At 41.8% G+C, this 20,721-nt stretch overlaps 2 protein-coding genes across 10 annotated transcripts in view; one reads left to right on the top strand and one right to left on the bottom strand.

Annotated features, from left to right (window-relative positions):
* The first annotated feature begins 8,075 nt into the window (after positions 1-8,075).
* Positions 8,076-19,576, top strand: LOC121585234 (cyclin-H). Of its 5 annotated transcripts, none has more exons than XM_041901682.1 (10): positions 8,076-8,164; positions 9,527-9,652; positions 9,800-9,922; positions 10,328-10,401; positions 10,628-10,841; positions 11,037-11,200; positions 11,409-11,479; positions 11,624-11,732; positions 18,673-18,736; positions 18,819-19,576. In XM_041901682.1, the coding sequence occupies exons 1-10, from the start codon at positions 8,138-8,140 to the stop codon at positions 18,852-18,854; spliced, it is 1,008 nt and encodes a 335-aa protein (XP_041757616.1). In that variant the 5' UTR covers positions 8,076-8,137; the 3' UTR covers positions 18,855-19,576. The 5 variants fall into 5 exon arrangements, with proteins under 5 accessions (XP_041757616.1, XP_041757617.1, XP_041757618.1 ...); XM_041901683.2 differs by lacking the exon at positions 8,076-8,164 and adding an exon at positions 8,706-8,978; XM_041901684.1 differs by lacking the exon at positions 8,076-8,164 and adding an exon at positions 8,734-8,773.
* LOC121585232 (ras GTPase-activating protein 1) overlaps positions 17,508-20,721 on the bottom strand; it is a 45,560-nt gene continuing 42,346 nt past the window's right edge. For 4 of the 5 annotated variants that reach the window (XM_041901678.2, XM_041901675.2, XM_041901679.2 and 1 more), the window contains 2 exons: positions 20,236-20,315; positions 17,508-18,238 (listed from right to left, as the gene is read on the bottom strand). In XM_041901678.2, the coding sequence (XP_041757612.1) occupies positions 18,190-18,238; positions 20,236-20,315 (129 nt within the window). In that variant the 3' untranslated portion in view covers positions 17,508-18,189. Of the gene's footprint in view, positions 18,239-19,066; positions 20,316-20,721 lie in introns of those variants that run through there. The other variant, XM_041901677.2, reaches the window with a different exon arrangement.

The raw sequence follows: 20,721 nt of genomic DNA, 5'->3' as shown, positions 1-20,721 counted from the left end.
AAAACCAAAGGAAACTTATAGGTGACATAATCAATACGTGATATAGAACAGGTGCACTAATCAGACAAAACCAAACAAACATAGATAACATCAAACGGTAGCAGCTAGTACTCCGGGGACGACGAACGCCGAAGCCTGCCCGAACAAGGAGGAGGAGCAGCCTCGGCGGAATCCGTGACACCTTATAGTGAAATGCTTACTTACAAGCCCTTAACCAACAATGCAGTAAAAAAAAAAAAAAAAACGTGTTAAGTAAATAATAGCAAATAATTAAAGAGCAGCAGTAAAATAAAATAACAGTAGGGAGGCTATATACAGGGGGTACCGGTACAGAGTCAATGTGCGGGGGCACCGGTTAGTCAAGGTAATTGAGGTAATATGTACATGTGGGTAGAGTTAAAGTGACTATGCATAACTAATAAACAAAGTAGCAGCAGCGTAAAAGAGGGGGTTGGGGTGGGGGGGGGGGCAATGCAAATAGTCCAGGTAACCATTATTAGCTGTTCAGGACTCTTATGGCTTGGGGGTAGAGGCTGTTCAGAAGCCTTTTGGACCTAGACTTGGCGCTCCGGTACCGCTTGCGGTGCGGTAGCAGAGAGAACAGTCTATGACTAGGGTGGCTGGAGCCTTTGATAATTTTTAGGGCCTTCCTCTGACACCGCCTGGTATAGAGGTCCTGGATGGCAGGAAGCTTGGCCCCAGTGATGTACTGGGCCATACGCACTACCCTCTGTAGTGCCTTGCAGTCGGAGGCCGAGGAGTTGCCATATCAGGCGTTGATGCAACCAGTCAAGATGCTCTCGATGGTGCAGCTGTAGAACTTTTTGAGGATCTGAGGACCCATGCCAAATCTTTTCAGTCTCCTGAGGGGGAATAGGCTTTGTCATGCCCTCTTCACGCCTGTCTTGGTATGTTTGGACCATGATAGTTTGTTGGTGATGTGGACACCAAGGAATTTGAAGCTCTCAACCTGTTCCACTACAGCCCCGTCGATGAGAATGGGGGCGTGCTCAGTCCTCTTTTTTTTTCCCTGTAGTCCACAATCATCTCCGTTGTCTTGATCACTTTGAGGGAGAGGTTGTTATCCTGGCGCACATGGCCAGGTCTCTGACCTCCTCCCTATAGTCTGTCTTACCGTTGTCGGTGATCAGGCCTACCACTGTTGTGTTGTCGGCAAACTTAATGATGGTGTTGGAGTCATGCCTGGCCATGCAGTCATGGGTGAACAGGGAGTACAGGAGGGGACTGAGCACGCACCCCTGAGGGGCCCCTGTGTTAAGGATCAGCGTGGCAGATGTGTTGTTACCTACCCTTACCACCTGGGGGCGGCCCGTCAGGAAGTCCAGGATCCAGTTGCAGAGGGAGGTGTTTAGTCCCAGGGTCCTTAGCTTAGTGATGAGCTTTGAGGGCACTATGGTGTTGAACGCTGAGCTGTAGTCAATGAATAGCATTCTCACGTAGGTGTTCCTCTTGTCCAGGTGGGAAAGGGCAGTGTGGAGTGCAATAGAGATTGCATCATATGTGGATCTGTTGGGCGGTGTGCAAATTGGAGAGGGTCTAGGGTTTCTGGGATAATGGTGTTGATGTGAGCCATGACCAGCCTTTCAAAGCACTTCAGGCTACAGACGTGAGTGCTACGGGTCGGTAGTCATTTAGGCAGGTTATCTTAGTGTTCTTGGGCACAGGGACTATGGTGGTCTACTATGGTGGTCTACAGGAGTTATGGTCAGATTTGCCAAATGGAGGGCGAGGGAGAGCTTTGTTCGCGTCTCTGTGTGTGGAGTAAAGGTGGTCTAGAGTTTTTTTTTTCTCCTCTGGTTGCACATTTAACATGCTGGTAGAAATTACAGTGAGGGAAAAAAGTATTTCATCCCCTCTGAATCATTCAGATGTTCATTGGCAAACTTCAGACAGGCCTGTATATGTGCTTACTTGAGCAGGGGGACCTTGCGGGCGCTGCAGGATTTCAGTCCTTCATGGCGTAGTGTGTTACCAATTGTTTTCTTGGTGACTATGGTCCCAGCTGCCTTGAGATCATTGACAAGATCCTCCCGTGTAGTTCTGGGCTGATTCCTCACCGTTCTCATGATCATTGCAACTCCACGAGGTGAGATCTTGCATGGAGCCCCAGGCCGAGGGAGATTGACAGTTATTTTGTGTTTCTTCCATTTGCGAATAATCGCACCAACTGTTGTCACCTTCTCACCAAGCTGCTTGGCGATGGTCTTGTAGCCCATTCCAGCCTTGTGTAGGTCTACAATCTTGTCCCTGACATCCTTGGAAAGCTCTTTTGTCTTGGCCATGGTGGAGAGTTTGGAATCTGATTAAGAGTGTGCTCCTGATCTCAGCTCATTACCTGTATAAAAGACACCTGGGAGCCAGAAATCTTTCTGATTGAGAGGGGGTCAAATACTTATTTCCCTCATTAAAATGCAAATCAATTTATAACATTTTTGACATGCGTTTTTCTGGATTTTTTTGTTGTTATTCTGTCTCTCACTGTTCAAATAAACCTACCATTAAAATTATAGACTGATCATTTCTTTGTCAGTGGGCAAACGTCCAAAATCAGCAGGGGTTCAAATACTTTTTTCCCTCACTGTAGGTAGAACGGATTTAAGTTTCCCTGCATTAAAGTCCCCGGCCACTAGGAGCGCTGCTTCTGGATGAGCGTTTTCCTGTTTACTTATGGCCTTATACAGCTCATTGAGTGCAATTTTAGTGCCAGCATTGGTTTGTGGTGGTAAATAGACAGCTACGAAAAATATAGATGAAAACTCTCTTGGTAAATAGTGTGGTCTACAGTTTATCATGAGATACTCTACCCCAGGCGAGCAAAACCTCGAGACTTCCTTAGTATTAGATTTTATGCACCAGCTGTTGTTTACAAATATACACAGACCGCCACCCCTTCTCTTACCGGAGTCAGCCGTTCTATCCTGCCGATGTAGCGTATAGCCCGCTAGCTGTATGTTATCCATGTCGTCGTTCAACCACGACTCGGTGAAACATAAGATATTACAGTTTTTAATGTCCCGTTGGTGGGATAACCTTAATCTTAGGTCGTCCAATTTATTTTCAAATGATTGAACATTGGCTAATAGGCTTGATGGAAGAAGCAGTTTACTAGCTCGCCGTCGGATCCTTACAAGGCACCCCGACCTACGTCCAAGATATCTCTGTCTCTTTCGAATGCGAATGACATGGATTTGAGCCTTGTCGGGTGTTTGTAGAATATCCTTCGCGTCCGACTCGTTGAAGAAAAAATCTTTGTCCAATACGAGGTGAGTAATCGCTGTCCTGATATCCAGAAGCTCTTTTTGGTCATAAGAGACGGAGGCAGAAACATTATGTACAGAATCAATTACAAATAACGTGAAAAAACACACATAATAGTACAATTGGTTAGAGGGCTGTAAAACGGCAGCCATCTTCTCCGGCGCCATCCTCAGAGCGCCATTCAAGAACAAAAGCAGAAACATTGCCATAGCGGATTAGTCTTCTGGGTGAATGTGTTGACAAATTCCATCCAATAAATTCTCCATTTGTATATCTGAGAGGGGATTCTCGAGGACAGACCAAACCATTGTCAACCAAGGACGGCTCTATTAGACTTCTATTAGACTGTGGACAATGCGATTTCAGCAAACCCTCAAGTCAGTCTTTTGATTGAATCCTGAAATGAGTTGAAATGTGAGAAATATCCTGCCAATAGGTGGACAAGAAAAGACTGGCCTTGGGGTTCTTAACATTCCCTTTAGGATGTGAAAATAAAAGACTGGCCTTGGGGTTCTTAACACTCCCTTTAAGGATGTGCATGCATATTTAATGTATAGTTAGAGAGTGCATTGAGGTTGTAATTTCATTCAGGACCAGTTCTGTAATAAAGTAATAATGTACTAGTAGAAACACTTACTGCAGCCAGAATTCCTGACTCTGACTTCACTCTCTCTCTCTCTGTGTGTGTGTGTGTGTGTGTGTGTGCAGCGTGTTCTATATCGCAATACATTTAAAGAAATAAACAGCAATTTATTTCTGCCATTTTCCTGCTCTTTTTTTTCTCTCCTAGCCGTGTGGATGGATAGATGGATGGATGGATAGATGGATGGATGGATAGATGGATGGATGGATAGATGGATGGATAGATGGATAGATGGATGGATAGATAGATGGATGGATGGATGTGTTTCCAGGGGAGAGGAGCAGGGCTGGTCTCCTTGCCTGTTTACTATGCACCTCACATAAAGTGGGTCTGTGTTCCTCATTTAGTGTGGTACTGTACAGCTGGGGAGCTGCCGCACAGCGTATGCAAATGCCTCTGGATTTGAATGGAGAGGAGGTAGACACAAAGCTCAATTAGGGAGAGGGGTGGAGGGGGAGCGGTGGCTGTCTGAGGGAGAGGGGGAGGGTAGAGAGGGGGTTTAATGCCAACCTGGCGGCTGGAGAAACCACATACACACTCAGACACAGAGATACACATATGCACATATGCATTGCGCACAAACACACAGACACACAGACACACACATGGAGGTACACACACAGGCATACTCACTATGTTGACAATAACTCAAAGTTAATCTGATATTCAACATAGTGTGTACATTCTCAGACCAATGAGATTGGAGACATAATGTATGTGAGATAAATCCATGTTTACCAAAACAGGGGTAAATTAAACATTTCACTCACACACAAACTACTGCAAATGGGTTTCATGATTGATCAAGCACAGGCGCTTACACTGTAGCAGTGTAATTCCATACACACACTCTAGTGGTGGTCAGTTGTGCTCTTGGGTTGCTGTATGCCAATAGTCGCCTGACACAACGCCTGTTTCTGACATCACCACAGCCACTCATGGTCACCATGGCAACTACTGCATCAAGGGTGGGTATGGAAATTAAAAAGGGGTGGGTATCATGGGGAGCAATAATTAATATTCGCATTAAGGGAATTTAAATAAGGAAAATAAGGAATTCACTGAGTGTGTCTAAGGTTTAGGAATTGATACACACTATACAAAAAGCATAATTTCATACCAATCTCAAACAAAATGGTATATCATATTCTGCCTCAATGACCACTGCCGATACATGAATGGCATCCAATAGTTCTGAGGAAAATGAAGGACAACCATGTAAACTACAAAAACAAACCCGAAGATAAGAACTCATCCTTTCCAGCTGCACTGACATCATCATTATCATCATCAACCTGGTCAAATCCTGGTCATCATCAGTGCAGTCTTCATCACTACCACCATCACCACCTTTACATTTTAGTCATTTAGCAGACACTCTTATCCAGAGCGTCTTACAGTTAGTGAATACATATATATATATATAAATATTTTTTATTACTGGCCCCCCGTGGGAAACGAACCCACAACCCTGGCATTGCAAACGCCATGCTCTATCAACTGAGCTACATCCCTGCCGGCCATTCCCTCCCCTACCCTGGACGACTTGTGCGCCGCCCATGAGTCTCCCGGTCGCGGCCAGCTGCGACAGAGCCTGGATTCGAACCAGGATCTCTAGTGGCACAGTTAGCACTGCGATGCAGTGCCTTAGACCACTGCGCCACTCAAGAGACCACCTTCACCACCATCATCACCACCACCTTCACCACCATCATCACCACCATCATCACCACCATCATCACCACCACCACCATCACCATCACCATCACTACTACAATCATCACCACAACCATCATTGCTGTAATCTTTAATCCTCATCATAACCCTAATCAAACTGACTGGGTCCACAACATGAGGCTGATTGGTCAAGTATAGGTAGCTAGTCAACCCTTTGATCATGGTAACCACCTTACAGAGGACATGTAGCTTGTTTAGAGAACACTTAGAGCTTCTCGATGCATAAAGAGCATAAACAGTAGGCTAGTAGTTGACGTGCTCATTTAAATCATATAAAACATATATTCCATTTAAATAGATATCATTTAGGCTCTGGTATTCAGTATTGTGGTATATATAATGCTAGTAAAATATGTGTCAATCAATCACTCGGATAGCAATATACACTACAATCAAATCATGATGACAACGTCACAAAAAGCAGAATCCCACTAAAGTACAGCCAACAAGGCATTACCCATTCTCCAACATCATTGCTATGTCATCAGTTAATATTCAAATGTGTGCTCTATTCTCTATTTAAGACTCTGGAACTAGCACTGTCACTGCCTGAAGCTTTTTATATGAAGCAATATTTTTACATCATGCAGCACAGGCTAGAGCAAACGCAGTTCATTTCAGACTAAATGAGAGTAACTCAATCAGGGTATTGCTCAGATCATTTGGTTGATGTGGTGAGCCCAAAGCAACCCTGCGTGATTTCCCACCGCACAGTCTGTCAGAACGCATAGACACTGCCTTTAGTCACACAGACAGTAATATGTATCAAGACTCTCGCTCACTCCCTCACACACACACACAGTATTATGGAATAACGCTAGTAAAAATATGTCAATCAATCACTCTGACAGCACACACACACCCTCCTGTCAGTCAATGTATGTATTAATGATTTTGTTGCTTTTTATCATAAATTTCACACAAAAATATATTACACACATTTATAATACAAATAGGGAAACTAGGCTACATCATGATGTTGGCAATATGAAACTGTATAGATTTATGCTATATGACTTTACACAAAACAAAGAGTAAGCTCATCATTGCTGTTTAGGCTACTAAAATGTCTCTCAGAATTAAATCACAATTGTCCTCTCATTCCTCACTGCTGAATCGTGCAACCTAAGCACATAGCTGCATGTTATCAAAGGCAGAATAACCACCTAGAAGTGAACACGGACACGCGCACACACATGCACGGACATACGCGCACACACAATATACTATAAAACGTTGCTACGGGCTAATTAATAATGCATTGGCACTTCATGTTTATGCAATACACAGGGGGGGAAAACGAGCGGTGGGTATTGTAGATACAAGCTCCCTACATATCACGCCATATTAAAACCATATCTGTAAATAAAACGCTCAAACGTTAAAGTTTGAATATTTACCGCCGATTGAGAGCGCATGCAAGAGAGATAAAGATAGAAAAGTGAGCCTCACATAGGCCTACCTGTTATAGCATTTCCTTTGATTGTGGTTTATGCAGGCTTTAAGGGCTTCATGATAACACGGCACACAGGAAATACAACTGTAGTGCCATGGTGATATGCAAATGAATGGCTCCCGCTGAACGCCAGGATATTTATTATTCATAAATTACTCATGTTTATGCAAATGAGGGTATACGGAATGACTGGGTAGAGTGGGGGTTGGGTAAATCTGTCTTTCTATTACAGTAAACATTTGATTAAATTGCTGATTTTCCTATTTCAATGCATACCAGCATGAGTAGGCTAACCTTCTTTCTCAGATACAGTCAAATGAACCAATTTTGTATATATTGCCTTGATTGGATATAGGCTAATTAATATCCCTTTTATGTTTAGTCTATAGCCTATCATTTCAGATGGGATGGATCTGAGAAATAGGCTAATACAATTGTTCTCCAAGAGGCCAAGACTCAGCATCCTCAAGAGAAAATTGAAGTCAAATGGAACATTTATTGGAATAATAAAAACGAATCACTATGTGCTGACAGACAGTGCCTAGCAACAACTAACCAATCCTCTCAGCTGATGCTCAGTTTTTGCCCAATTGAATAGCCTACCACTGGGTATGTTATGTTCTCCTTTAGCCAAGAGGCCAGTTTTTGTATGTATCCACACCTACCGATCTTTCCATTTTTACCATTCTTCTTGGCTTCTCTCTCTCTCTCTGTGTCCTTTACAAAAAAAGATTGCCGTCTTGAAACTGCAGTAAAAGTGCAGTCGACTGTGGTATTTTGGACGCAGTTATTGCAGAATAACTGCAGTGTACTCAAGTTGAACTTTAGTTATACTGCACTGTAACGGCAGTTACACTACAGTGTACAGCAATTTTACTGCACTCTGACTGCAATATTTTTTCGTAAGGCGTGTGTGTGAGAGAGAGAGGAGACAGGGTAAGGGTTAAGAGGACTGTTTGCCTTTGATCAACCTGGACTCAGGAGTAGACATACCATAGTAAATCAGGTGTACACCAAATCGTATGATACTGTATGTTACGTTTGGTATGGTATGTATTAATTTGTGGACGTCCATCATCCATTTTGTATGATATGTTACGAATTGAAATTCGTACAATATGTTACGAATTTAAAAAAACGTGGCTAACACTAGCGTTAGCTAGGTGGCTAACGTTATATAGGCAGCTAACGTTAGCTAGGCTAGGTGTTAGGGTTAAGGGTCAGGGTTAGCTAACATGCTAAGTAGTTGATAACTTGCTAATTGGCAAAACAAATAATCCGTGATAAAATTCGAACACGCAACCTTTGTTTCCCCTAGGACCGAGGTGATCTTGATTTAAACCAATTAATCCCATTTGTCCTGGATGGTACAGATCACGCATAAATTTCTCTTTGCGCACTTTACCATATATTACGGTATAAAACGTCATCATTAATGGACATGTTGACAAAGAATGAGAAAGCTACTTGCTATGATAGTTATAGATACATTTACATTTTAGTCATTTAGCAGACGCTCTTATCCAGAGCGACATACAGTTAGTGAGTGTGTACATTTTGTATTTTTATTTTTTTCATACTGGCCCCCGGTGGGAATCGAATCCACAACCCTGGCGTTGCAAACGCCATGCTCTACCAACTGAGCTACACGGGACTACGTAAGGAAGACATCCTGCACAAATGTATAGTTTAGCTATCGAGTTAGCTAGCAAGTTAGTTCTATCATAACGTGTATACGGATCATCTGGAGTTTGATTAGATAGCTAGCAGGAGCTTTGTTAGCAAGTCGACCCGCTAACGACTGCTCGTGCTAGCCTGTTGCCTTTGCTAGCTACCATCTAGCCACATTTACCAAGTTAAAATGTAAGTTAAGGTTGGAGCATATTTCTTCAATTTACAATGTTATCGTAGCACTAAGATCACGTTTTGTCCATTTCGTTTCAATGGAATTATGAATATTTTAGTGCTACGATGCTTTTGGGAAACCCAGCCCAGTTTGCTTCCTTGAACTAGCTAATAACATTAACATTTACGTCATTTACCACTGTAAAAAAAAAAATGATCCAGAGCGATTTACAAATAGGTGCATTCACCTTAGATCCAGTGGGATCACCACTTTAGACTTTTTTTTTTTTTTTTTGGGTTGGGGTAAGGGGGGGTAGAAGGATTACTTTATCCTATCACAGGTATTCCTTAAAGAGGTGGGGTTTCAAATGTCTCCGGAAGGTGGTGAGTGACTCCGTTTTCCATTTAACAGGCAACGCACTGTCCAATGCTATTGTAGGTAGCTAAAGAGATTGCTAGCTTGCTAGGTAATTTACCTTGCACATGTCATGTTTAGCTGTTGTTCAAGTGTCACTATCTGAGATTCAATGACAATTCTGACAACCTACGTGTTCTGTTATGTGCAGAGCTTTACCATGTTTCACAATAGCTCACAGAAAAAGTTCTGGACATTCGACAATGAAGAAAGTCTGAAACAACTGAGATATGAAGCCAACCAGAAATATTGCAACAAAATGCTTACCAGTGGGAAGGTAAAATGATTTGTAGCATGTTACATTACATGTGATAATGAGCCAGTGTTTCGTCTTTTCCACTACAACTTTGTGATTATAGTTGCTACCTGCTTCCAACGTTGTTGTCGTCTCCCATCCTTTATTTTATCCCTTCCTTAAAAAAAGCCTGGGGTTAGTGACTCCTTGTTCCTGGAGGCTCACGAGGAGGATGTCCTCTTCAGGCACTATGAGAAGAGACTGCTTGACTTCTGTAATGCTTTCAAGCCTGTGATGCCCAAGTCTGTTGTGGTATGTATTTTGTAAGGGTACACCTAATCTCTCATGGAAATATTCTGGGTGTAAACCGAGAGAATCTGGGCAGGACTGAATGGGTTGCATAGGATAAGGCAGCAGTTGTTATGGTGTTTGGGTTTTTCGTCACTGGTTGTTTGGACTGGTTATTTGGACAAATCACGATTTCGCAGGTGTTGGCATCTTAAGAATTTCAGAAGGGGAGGGGACATTCTGCCCATAACTTGCAAAGAGAGAGGGTGGAGCTCCATCTCTTCTCTTAACATGTATGGACCAGAACTTAATCGAGCAGCTGACCAATTATGTGAGACTTTAGTTCTGGTTTAACGGAGATTAGGGTACACCGTAAATCAGACCTAACCGGTTTTATGTAAGTGCTTAACAGTGCAATTATCTCAACAGGGTACAGCCATCATGTATTTCCGGAGATTTTACCTGAACAACTCACTAATGGAATACCACCCCAGAACAATCATGTGAGTAGTCAAGGGCTTGTTTTTGACTAGTCCTCCCAGTCTCTTATATTGAGAAATACAGTATATAGGCTCCTCTGAGTACTCCTTTTCAGGTAGCTACACTTGATTTCTGAACTCACTGTACATAACCTCCATGTTTCTCCTCCTCTCCTCACATCTTTTCCTTCCTCTGCTCTTTCCTTCCCACCTCTTCCCTGGCTTACCTCTTTTTTCCCCTCGCTTTCAGGCTGACCTGTGCATACCTGTCCTGTAAGGTGGATGAGTTTAACGTGTCCAGCACCCAGTTTGTGGGGAATCTTGTGCAAGAGAGTGCGGCCGGACAGGAGAGGGCTCTGGAGCAGATCTTGGAGTATGAGCTCCTTCTCATTCAGCAGCTCAACTTCCACCTGGTGGTACACACCCCTTACAGACCAATGGAGGGCCTGCTTATAGACCTCAAGGTGGGTGGATGGAGATACTTACCAGGTCAATGACGCTCAGTAGAGCTACAGCAGATGAACATAACCCAATGGAGTGTGCTGCTGAGATTTAAAGAGACATTTTGAAGACTTGTAGCTGTTAATTCTGTAAGAATAGAAAACCAAGCAGGTTAGGCTTCAGATAACAGCCCTGTCTATTGGTGACCTTTACCTCAGACAAGGTATCCTCTTCTGGACAACCCAGAGTCTCTGAGGAAGAGTGCTGATGACTTCCTGACTCGGGCCACCCTGACAGACACTGGCCTGCAGTTTCCCCCGTCTCAGATCGCCATGACGGCCATCCTGAACAGTGCGTCGCGGGCCGGCCTCAGCATGGAGAGGTAGGCCAGCACCAGGGCTCTTGTGTTCTAGACAAGAGCAAGGCCCCGTTTCAGGGGATATGGGCTGAAATGGAACGAGGCCCTAACCAACATGGCCTAGAGAAGTGACAACTAACATACTTTCATAGTGTATTGTAGAGCAGGGTAGTATTCTCATGTTTTCATTAAATGCAGTAATCAATTAAGTTTGTTTTCCCCTTTCTTATAGCTATCTGACAGAATGTTTGGGACTGAAGGAGGACAAAGAGACCCTCTCAAAGATGTACGACGCGATGAGACGTGAGTATTTTTGCCTGCATCGTTGCATTTACCAATTCCAACCACAAGGTGGCAAGCTTGATCAAAGTTGTGACTGCACATCAAAATTCTACAAATGCTGTTCATGGTGTTGTTTCATGGACAATCATTTTCTTTTTCACACAGGGATAAAAACTCTCATGAAAAAGTATGAACTTCCGAAACAAGATGAGGTTAACGCTTACAAAATGAAGCTGGAGAGGGTCCATGCTGACTTTGGCACAAACTCCAACATGTACGTACGTATACAAAACATGCTCTTTCCATGACAGACTGACCAGGTGAATCCAAGTGAAAGCTATGATCTCTTATTGATGTCACTTGTTAAATCCACTTCAATCAGTGTAGATGAAGGGGAAGAGACAGGTTAAAGAAGGATTTTTAAGCCTTGAGACATTAATTTTTTATTTTACCTTTAACTAGGCAAGCCAGTTAAGAACAAATTCTTATTTACAATGACAGCCTACACCTACACATGGATTGTGTATGTGTGCCATTGAGGGTGAATTGGCAAGACAAAAGATTTAAGTGCCTTTGAACGGGGGTATGGTAGTAGGTGCCAGGCGTGCCGTTTTGTGTCAAGAACGGCAACGCTGCTGGGTTTTTCACACTCAACAGTTTCCTGTGTGTATCAAGAATGGTCCACCAACCAAAGGACATCCAGCCAACTGTGGGAAGCATTGGAGCCAACATGGGCCAGCATCCCTGTGGAACGCTTTCGACACCTTGTAGAGTCCATGCCCTGACGATTGAGGCTGTTCTGAGGGTGGGTGGGGGGTGGGGGTGGGGGTTGGGGGGCAACTCAGTATTAGGAATGTGTTCCTAATGTTTGGTATACTCAGTGTAGCTTCCTTGAATTAATCTGTCGGTTACAAACACATGCAATTATTACATTGCGCAAAAAGAGAGTTTGTAGTTCCATTGGTGCACTACCACACAACTGGGGAGGGAGTTAAGGTAGAAATTATCAGCTGACTTGAGTAATTAATTAATTTTGTGTGATAGGAATGGCTGTCAGGTAAGGAGAGGATATTCTGTTTAAGACCACTTCAGAGTAAATAGTCTTGCACAAATGAAGCAATACCTTTCGCCATACATACTAACAGTTTTATTTTGCCAGGTCAATCAAGTGTATCTAAGATGCAAAAGATTCACGGATCTGTCTATCAGGTAGAAAATTCTAAAATAAACACATCCGCTATATGAAATGGAGGAAGCACAACAGTTACATTTGTACATTTTGAAGAAAGGAGTTGTCTCACCCATATCTCAATAGTCTATGAAGACTTGGGTGAGGTCTGTAATCTTCAGTGCATCTAAACTGAGAAACTACAGGTTATTGGCTATCGGTTCCTAGTCTCTGACTTTGAGCTGTTTGGATGAGCAGACGGTGGTTGTACAAAATCAACCAGTTCTCATCCAAATGACAGAGGTTGGTGAATCTGTGCTTGGCCTGCACAGAAGAAATTTGAATGATCTTGGTTAGTGTGGTGTTGGCTTGTATTGCCAAGGAAGGTGGGCTAGTGAGGGTTACATTGAAGTTGCAAATCTATGAAAGCTTCTGTTGATGAGCCCAGGCTTAAAGGGAGGATTTCTCAGTTCCTTTAGTTTCTCAGGTCCAGACTTCAGGTTCGTTTCCATAGGGTTACACATTCACAGGTTACAAATGGGTCCTACAAACTATGTTAAGCTATGATACAAATGTTAACCTATCATACAACTCCATTTAGCCGTCATACAAAAACACTGGTTTTGTCATTCAAGCCTAAGTGTATCCTATCAACAGGTAAAGCAGCATATAAAATATATAGCTAGTAGCATCAGTGTGTGTGTGTATATATACAGTGGGGAGAACAAGTATTTGATACACTGCCGATTTTGAAGGTTTTCCTACTTACAAAGCATGTAGAGGTCTGTAATTTTTTTCATAGGTACATTTCAACTGTGAGAGACAGAATCTAAAACAAAAATCCAGAAAATCACATTGTATGATTTTTAAGTAATTCATTTGCATTTTATTGCATGACATAAGTATTTGATTTCCTACCAACCAGTAAGAATTCCGGCTCTCACAGACCTGTTAGTTTTTCTTTTAAGAAGCCCTCCTGTTTTCCACTCATGACCTGTATTAACTGCACCTGAACTCGTTACCTGTATAAAAGACACCTGTCCACACACTCAATCAAACAGACTCCAACCTCTCCACAATGGCCAAGACCAGAGAGCTGTGTAAGGACATCAGGGATAAAATTGTAGACCTGCACAAGGCTGGGATGGGCTACAGGACAATAGGCAAGCAGCTTGGTGAGAAGGCAACAACTGTTGGCGCAATTATTAGAAAATGGAAGAAGTTCAAGATGACGGTCAATCACCCTCGGTCTGGGGCTCCATGCAAGATCTCACCTCGTGGGGCATCAATGATCATGAGGAAGGTGAGGGATCAGCCCAGAACTACACGGCAGGACCTGGTCAATGACCTGAAGAGAGCTGGGACCACAGTCTCAAAGAAAACCATTAGTAACACACTACGCCGTCTTGGATTAAAATCCTGCAGCGCACGCAAGGTCCCCCTGTTCAAGCCAGCACATGTCCAGACCCGTCTGAAGTTTGCCAATGACCATCTGGATGATCCAGAGGAGGAATGGGAGAAGGTAATGTGGTCTGATGAGACAAAAATAGAGCTTTTTGGTCTAAACTCCACTCGCCGTGTTTGGAGGAAGAAGAAGGATGAGTACAACCCCAAGAACACCATCCCAACCGTGAAGCATGGAGGTGGAAACATCATTCTTTGGGGATGCTTCCTGCAAAGGGGACAGGACGACTGCACCGTATTGAGGGGAGGATGGATGGGGCCATGTATCGCGAGATCTTGGCCAACAACCTCCTTCCCTCAGTAAGAGCATTGAAGATGGGTCGTGGCTGGGTCTTCCAGCATGACAATGACCCGAAACACACAGCCAGGGCAACTAAGGAGTGGCTCTGTAAGAAGCAGCTCAAGGTCCTGGAGTGGCCTAGTCAGTCTCCAGACCTGAACCCAATAGAAAATCTTTGGAGGGAGCTGAAAGTCCGTATTACCCAGCGACAGCCCCGAAACCTGAAGGATCTGGAGAAGGTCCGTATGGAGGAGTGGGCCAAAATCCCTGCTGCAGTGTGTGCAAACCTGGTCAAGACCTACAGGAAACGTATGATCTCTGTAATTGCAAACAAAGGTTTCTGTACCAAATATTAAGTTCTGCTTTTCTGATGTATCAAATACTTATGTCATGCAATAAAATGCAAATTAATTACTTAAAAATCATACAATGTGATTTTCTGGATTTTTGTTTTAGATTCTGTCTCTCACAGTTGAAGTGTACCTATGATAAAAATTACAGACCTCTACATGCTTTGTAAGTAGGAAAACCTGCAAAATCGGCAGTGTATCAAATACTTGTTCTCCCCACTGTATGTGTGTGTGTGTGTGTATATATATATATATATATATATATATATATATATATAATTAGTACCAGACAAAAGTTTGGACTTTGTAGAATAATAGTGAAGACATCAAAACTATGAAATAACACATATGGAATGAATTAGTAAGCAAAAAGTGTTAAATCAAAATATATATTTGATTCTTCAAATAACCACCCTTTGCCTTGATGACAGCTTTGCACACTCTTGGCATTCTCTCAACCAGCTTCACCTGGAATGCTTTTTCAACAGTCTTGAAGGAGTTCCCACATATGCTGAGCACTTGTTGGCTGCTTTTCCTTCACTCTGCGGTCCAACTCATCCCAAACCATCTCAATTGGGTGTAGGTCGGGGGATTGTGGAGGCCAGGTCATCTGATGCAGAACTCCATCACTCTCCTTCTTGGGAAAATAGCCCTTACACAGCCTGGAGGTGTGTTGGGTCATTGTCCTGTTGAAAAACAAATGATACTAAGCCCAAACCAGATGGGATGGCGTATCACTGCAGAATGCTGTGGTAGCCATCCTGGTTAAGTGTGCCTTGAATTCTAAATAAATCACAGTGTCACCAACAAAGCACCCCCACACCATAACACCAACTCCTCCATGCTTTACGGTGGGGAATACACATGCAGAGATCATCCGTTCACCCACACTGCGTCTCACAAAGACAACGGTTGGAACCAAAAATCTCCAATTTGGACTCCAGACCAAATTTCCACGGTCTAATGTCCATTGCTCGTGTTTCTTGGCCCAAGCAAGTCTCTTCTTATAATTGGTGTCCTTTAGTAGTGGTTTCTTTGCAGCAATCGATCATGAAGGCCTGGTTCACACAGTCCCCTCTGAACAGTTGATGTTGAGATGCATCTGTTACTTGAACTCTGTAAAGCATTTATTTGGGCTGCAATTTCTGAGGCTGGTAACTCTAATGAACTTATCCTCTGCAGCAGAGGTAACTCTGGATCTTCCAATTCTGTGGTGGTCCTCATGAGAGCCAGTTTCATCATAGCGCTTGATGTTTTTTGCGACTGCACTTGAAGAAACGTTCAAAGTTCTTAATGTTCTGTACTGACTGACCTTCATGTAATGATGAACTGTTGTTTCTCTTTGCTTATTTGAGCTGTTCTTGCCATAATATGGACTTGGTCTTTTACCAAATAGGGCTATCTTCTGTATACCCCCCCTACCTTGTCACAACTGATTGGCTCAAACGCATTAAGAAGGAAAAAAATCCCACAAACGAACTTAACAAGGCACACCTGTTAATTGAAATGCATTCCAGGTGACTACCTGATGAAGATGGTTGAGAGAATGCCAAGAGTGTGCAAAGCTGTCAAGGCAAAGGGTGGCTATTTGAAGAATCTCAAATATAACATATTTTGATTTGTTTAACACTTTTTTGGTTACATGATTCCATATGTTATTTCATAGTTTTGATGTCTTCACTATTATTCTACAATGTAAAAATAAAAACCGTTGAATGAGTAGGTGTCCAAACTTTTGACTGTGTGTGTGTGTGTGTGTATATATATATATATATATATATATATATATATATAAATAATATATATAGTAAGTATGTATATGTGTATATATATATTTTATATTTATATTAATATATTAATATATTATATATATTTATATTAATATTATATATATTAATATAATATATTAATATATATTATATATATATATAATATTATGTATATATATATAATATTATATATATATTAATATATATTAATATTATATATTAATATTATATATTATATATTAATATATTATATTAATATATATTAATATATAATATTATATATATATACATAATATTATATATATATACATAATATTATATATATATATATATAATATTACACATACATACATAGGGGGGGGAAAAGTATTTAGTCAGCCACCAATTGTGCAAGTTCTCCCACTTAAAAAAATGAGAGGCCTGTAATTTTCATCATAGGTACACGTCAACTATGACAGACAAAATGAGAAAAAAAAATCCAGAAAATCACATTGTAGGATTTTTAATGAATTTATTTGCAAATTATGGTGGAAAATAAGTATTTGGTCACCTACAAACAAGCAAGATTTCTGGCTCTCACAGACCTGTAACTTCTTCTTTAAGAGGCTCCTCTGTCCTCCACTCGTTACCTGTATTAATGGCACCTGTTTGAACTTATCAGTATAAAAGACACCTGTCCACAACCTCAAACAGTCACACTCCAAACTCCACTATGGCCAAGACCAAAGAGCTGTCAAAGGACACCAGAAACAAAATTGTAGACCTGCACCAGGCTGGGAAGACTGAAATCTTGCTTGTTTGTAGGTGACCAAATACTTATTTTCCACCATAATTTGCAAATAAATTCATTAAATGTGATTTTCTGGATTCTTTTTTCTCATTTTGTCTGTCATAGTTGACGTGTACCTATGATGAAAATTACAGGCCTCATCTTTTTAAGTGGGAGAACTTGCACAATTGGTGGCTGACTAAATACTTTTTCCCCCACTGTGTGTGTGTGTGTGTGTGTGTGTATATATATATATATATATATATAAAGCCAGTGTGAAATGCCATTTTGGTGATAGGAAGAGGTTGGGTTGTAAAATCAAGTAAAGTAGTGGTGTGTAGAATGTGAGTTAAGGCTTGTCTTTCTTGGAGAGGTGCTACATTAGATTTCCCTGAAGGTCATTGTTATCGTTACGGTGTTTTGGCTCGCCTCTGAACCAAGGCCCTCTGGGAAGGTTTCACTGTTGACAAGGAGGCTAAATGTGTAGGGACCTCAAAGATTCAATTCAGCCCAAATTCAGGACGAAGGCCAAGCCAATCAACATACAGGAGATGGGCCAGTTTATAGTTGTCTGTGGCTGTCTGTAAGCTATATAACTCTGCCATGTAGGCAAACAGTCTTCAAAGTGTCCTCTTCATGTCTGTCTGATTTGGCCCTCAAGCTTGAAAATAGTTCAGGTTAGCGTTGGGTAAGGAGTTACTCATTTCACCAGTGTCTGTTCAAGGGCTTTGGGACTGGTCCAGTCAGTCCCTTTCCCAGATCCAGTCCGTCACTTTCCCATTGCGGGGCTCAGTCTGCCATAATGTATCAATGTCCAGAAAGCTACACGCTCAATACAAATCCACCTAGCTTTCCGGTCCAGCGCTCAATGCCAGTACATGGGCGGGCTGCTTGTTTGTTTGACTGACTGACCTCGTCCCATTGGTAAAATTCACATTACCTGGATGGTGGCAGCCAATGCCATGATGGTGCACTCAGTCCTGCAAGACAAAGTGTACACTGTTGAGAAGGCCTTACATTGACTGTACATCAGTTACATCTTAATGCCATTTATTGACCATGCCACCATAACCCCTTCCACATCCATACATACTGATGAACTCCGGATGGTAACTTCACATGGTGTTTACTGTTGGTGTCATGACACAGATTGTACACTAGACAACGGGGGAGGGGACTGGAGATGTGCATGACATGAAGGGATGATCATGAGGGGCAAACACGAGGAAAACATTGAGGTTTTTGGTCTGCTAAAACATCTTCCAGCAGAACGATCTCGGTGATGATTTACCTTGCTTCAGTCCAATCAGTTAAAGCCTACAGGTTACACAGGTCACCAATACTACATATACCACCCGATTGTGTACTCTTAACATCAGAAAAAGTACAAATATATTCTCAATCTCTTTTACAGGAAAAGAAAAAGAGGATCTGAGGATGATGAGCATGTAGCGAAAGAGCCTCGGATGACAGAAGAGGTGAGTCAAAACCACTTCAACACATTGTTGCTACCAGTGCCTCTGATTTTCAGGTCATTAAATAGCTTGCTGTGCTTTCTAGGAGGAGTGGACTGATGAAGATCTGGATGACCTATGAATGATGACACAAACATTGTTTTTTTCACCCAACCACTTTTGTCACTGAAGGACTGTCAGTAATACTGGCCCTCTCATGGCCTATGGCCTCACAGAAGGTCTACCCAATGTGTGCAAGACTCCACCATTAGAGAGGATTTAGATATTGTATTATCTTTGATATTTTTGAGGCCGTACATTATGCTTTTTCAAAGGTCTTGTCATGTTTTCTGTAAAAAAAAAAAAAAAAATCTACATGTTTTATTGTGTCAGGTTTGAAATACAAAATTTGTTTGAATGACTTCATCTCTTATGATGTAGTAAAAATGTGTATATTCCATGGGCATAACATCAATAGGCTCTGTGAGCACAGTGCACTTGCCTAGAGCATTAAGGGACTAACATTCAATACATTTTTGAACAGTTATGATACAAGGCTGCTCTTAAATCTCAAACCTGGGTTTCTAGGCCATAACACAGAGCAAAGACAGTCCCGAAGGCACTTAATCACAAATGACCTGGGGAAGAAAGACTCCATTATCTACTTTACAAAACAACTGTTTAATAAGTGCATGCATGTCTGATACAATCTGTACTATTTAAAGATTTACTGCTGTAAACATTTTCATTAACTAGTTAAAAACTTCTATCTTGTCTGGCATTGAGAAGTTAAGGAAGAATGAACCAAAAAACAATCAATGTCATACAATTGGAAGAAAATAAAAAAAGTTTGTCTGAACTATATACTCATGATTCCAGCAATATTTTTTTTGTTTGTGGATAAAAAACACTTTCTGCAAGAATCTCCAAACTAAAATACAGAGAATGAACCCCAAAATACTGGAGACAAATAGAAAAGCTAGTTTCAGCACTTTGTGGACATTGTCACAACCATAAAATACAGTATAAAAAGCATTACCGCTCATAATCCAGTTAAGAAAAACAGGGTTGACTGTAGCTTCTTCATGTCAGTTGACTTTCCTCATATTGAGCAGGGAGATATACTTTGGCAACCTGTGCTGTGTGGACGAACATGTCTTGGGCATACTTTGAAATAAAATCTTTGACCCTCTTGATGAAGGGGAATGATACCCATACATGTACCCAAGTCACAGAATCATGAACACTTTTCAGAATAAGAAAAAAACATTTCCTGCGCATACAGCAGTCAGTCACTGGTGCAAGTTTAGTTTTTTTTTTTGCGTTGGTTGTTCAGCTTGCTGTTGCTTTCGTTGCATAGCTCTCCTGGCATGGGCAATGTGGTGGGCGGGACTGTCGGAGGAGGAGATGGGTGGGGGTGGGGGTGCCATGGTGATAATTGGAGCATGCTGGGTCAGGTCCTGTGTGCATCTCTGTGCAAGGAGACTGAGGGAGAGAACGAGAGAGGAGGAGTGCTGTACTACCTGTTGCTGTTGGACATGGCATAGTGAACCTGTTTCTGCTGAAGGAGCTCAGTGATGGCCAGCAGCTTTTTCAGAACGTGCTACAAAGAGAGAGACAAGCGAGACAGAGCCATGGTTTACAATCATGATGACATGGCATGTTTCTGGTACCGATTGTCATATTAAAGGGGAAATCCGCAGTTCTAACAATAAAGTGTGCACCCTGCCCCTGTATTGGTAAAAAGAAGAGGGATTGCCTGGAGAAATATAACCACTAAAATTAATAGACAGAGCTATGGATGCAAGGACTGACCATCCATGATATCAACATTATAGTTTTAACCATGTTTTGAGGCTATATAGTGTTTGTTTACAATTACTTTGTTCACACAGATTGGAGTGAAACAAGCTTAAATGTTTTGGGTTCTGATGGGGTACGACAGTTGAACTAAGCTCATGAGGAATTTATAAGTTATATTCTTCAAGAATCAATTTAATTAATTCAGA

Source organism: Coregonus clupeaformis, chromosome 16, assembly GCF_020615455.1.
Source record: "Coregonus clupeaformis isolate EN_2021a chromosome 16, ASM2061545v1, whole genome shotgun sequence".
Lineage (NCBI taxonomy): Eukaryota > Metazoa > Chordata > Actinopteri > Salmoniformes > Salmonidae > Coregonus > Coregonus clupeaformis.
This window is presented reverse-complemented; position numbering and strand designations above follow the sequence as displayed.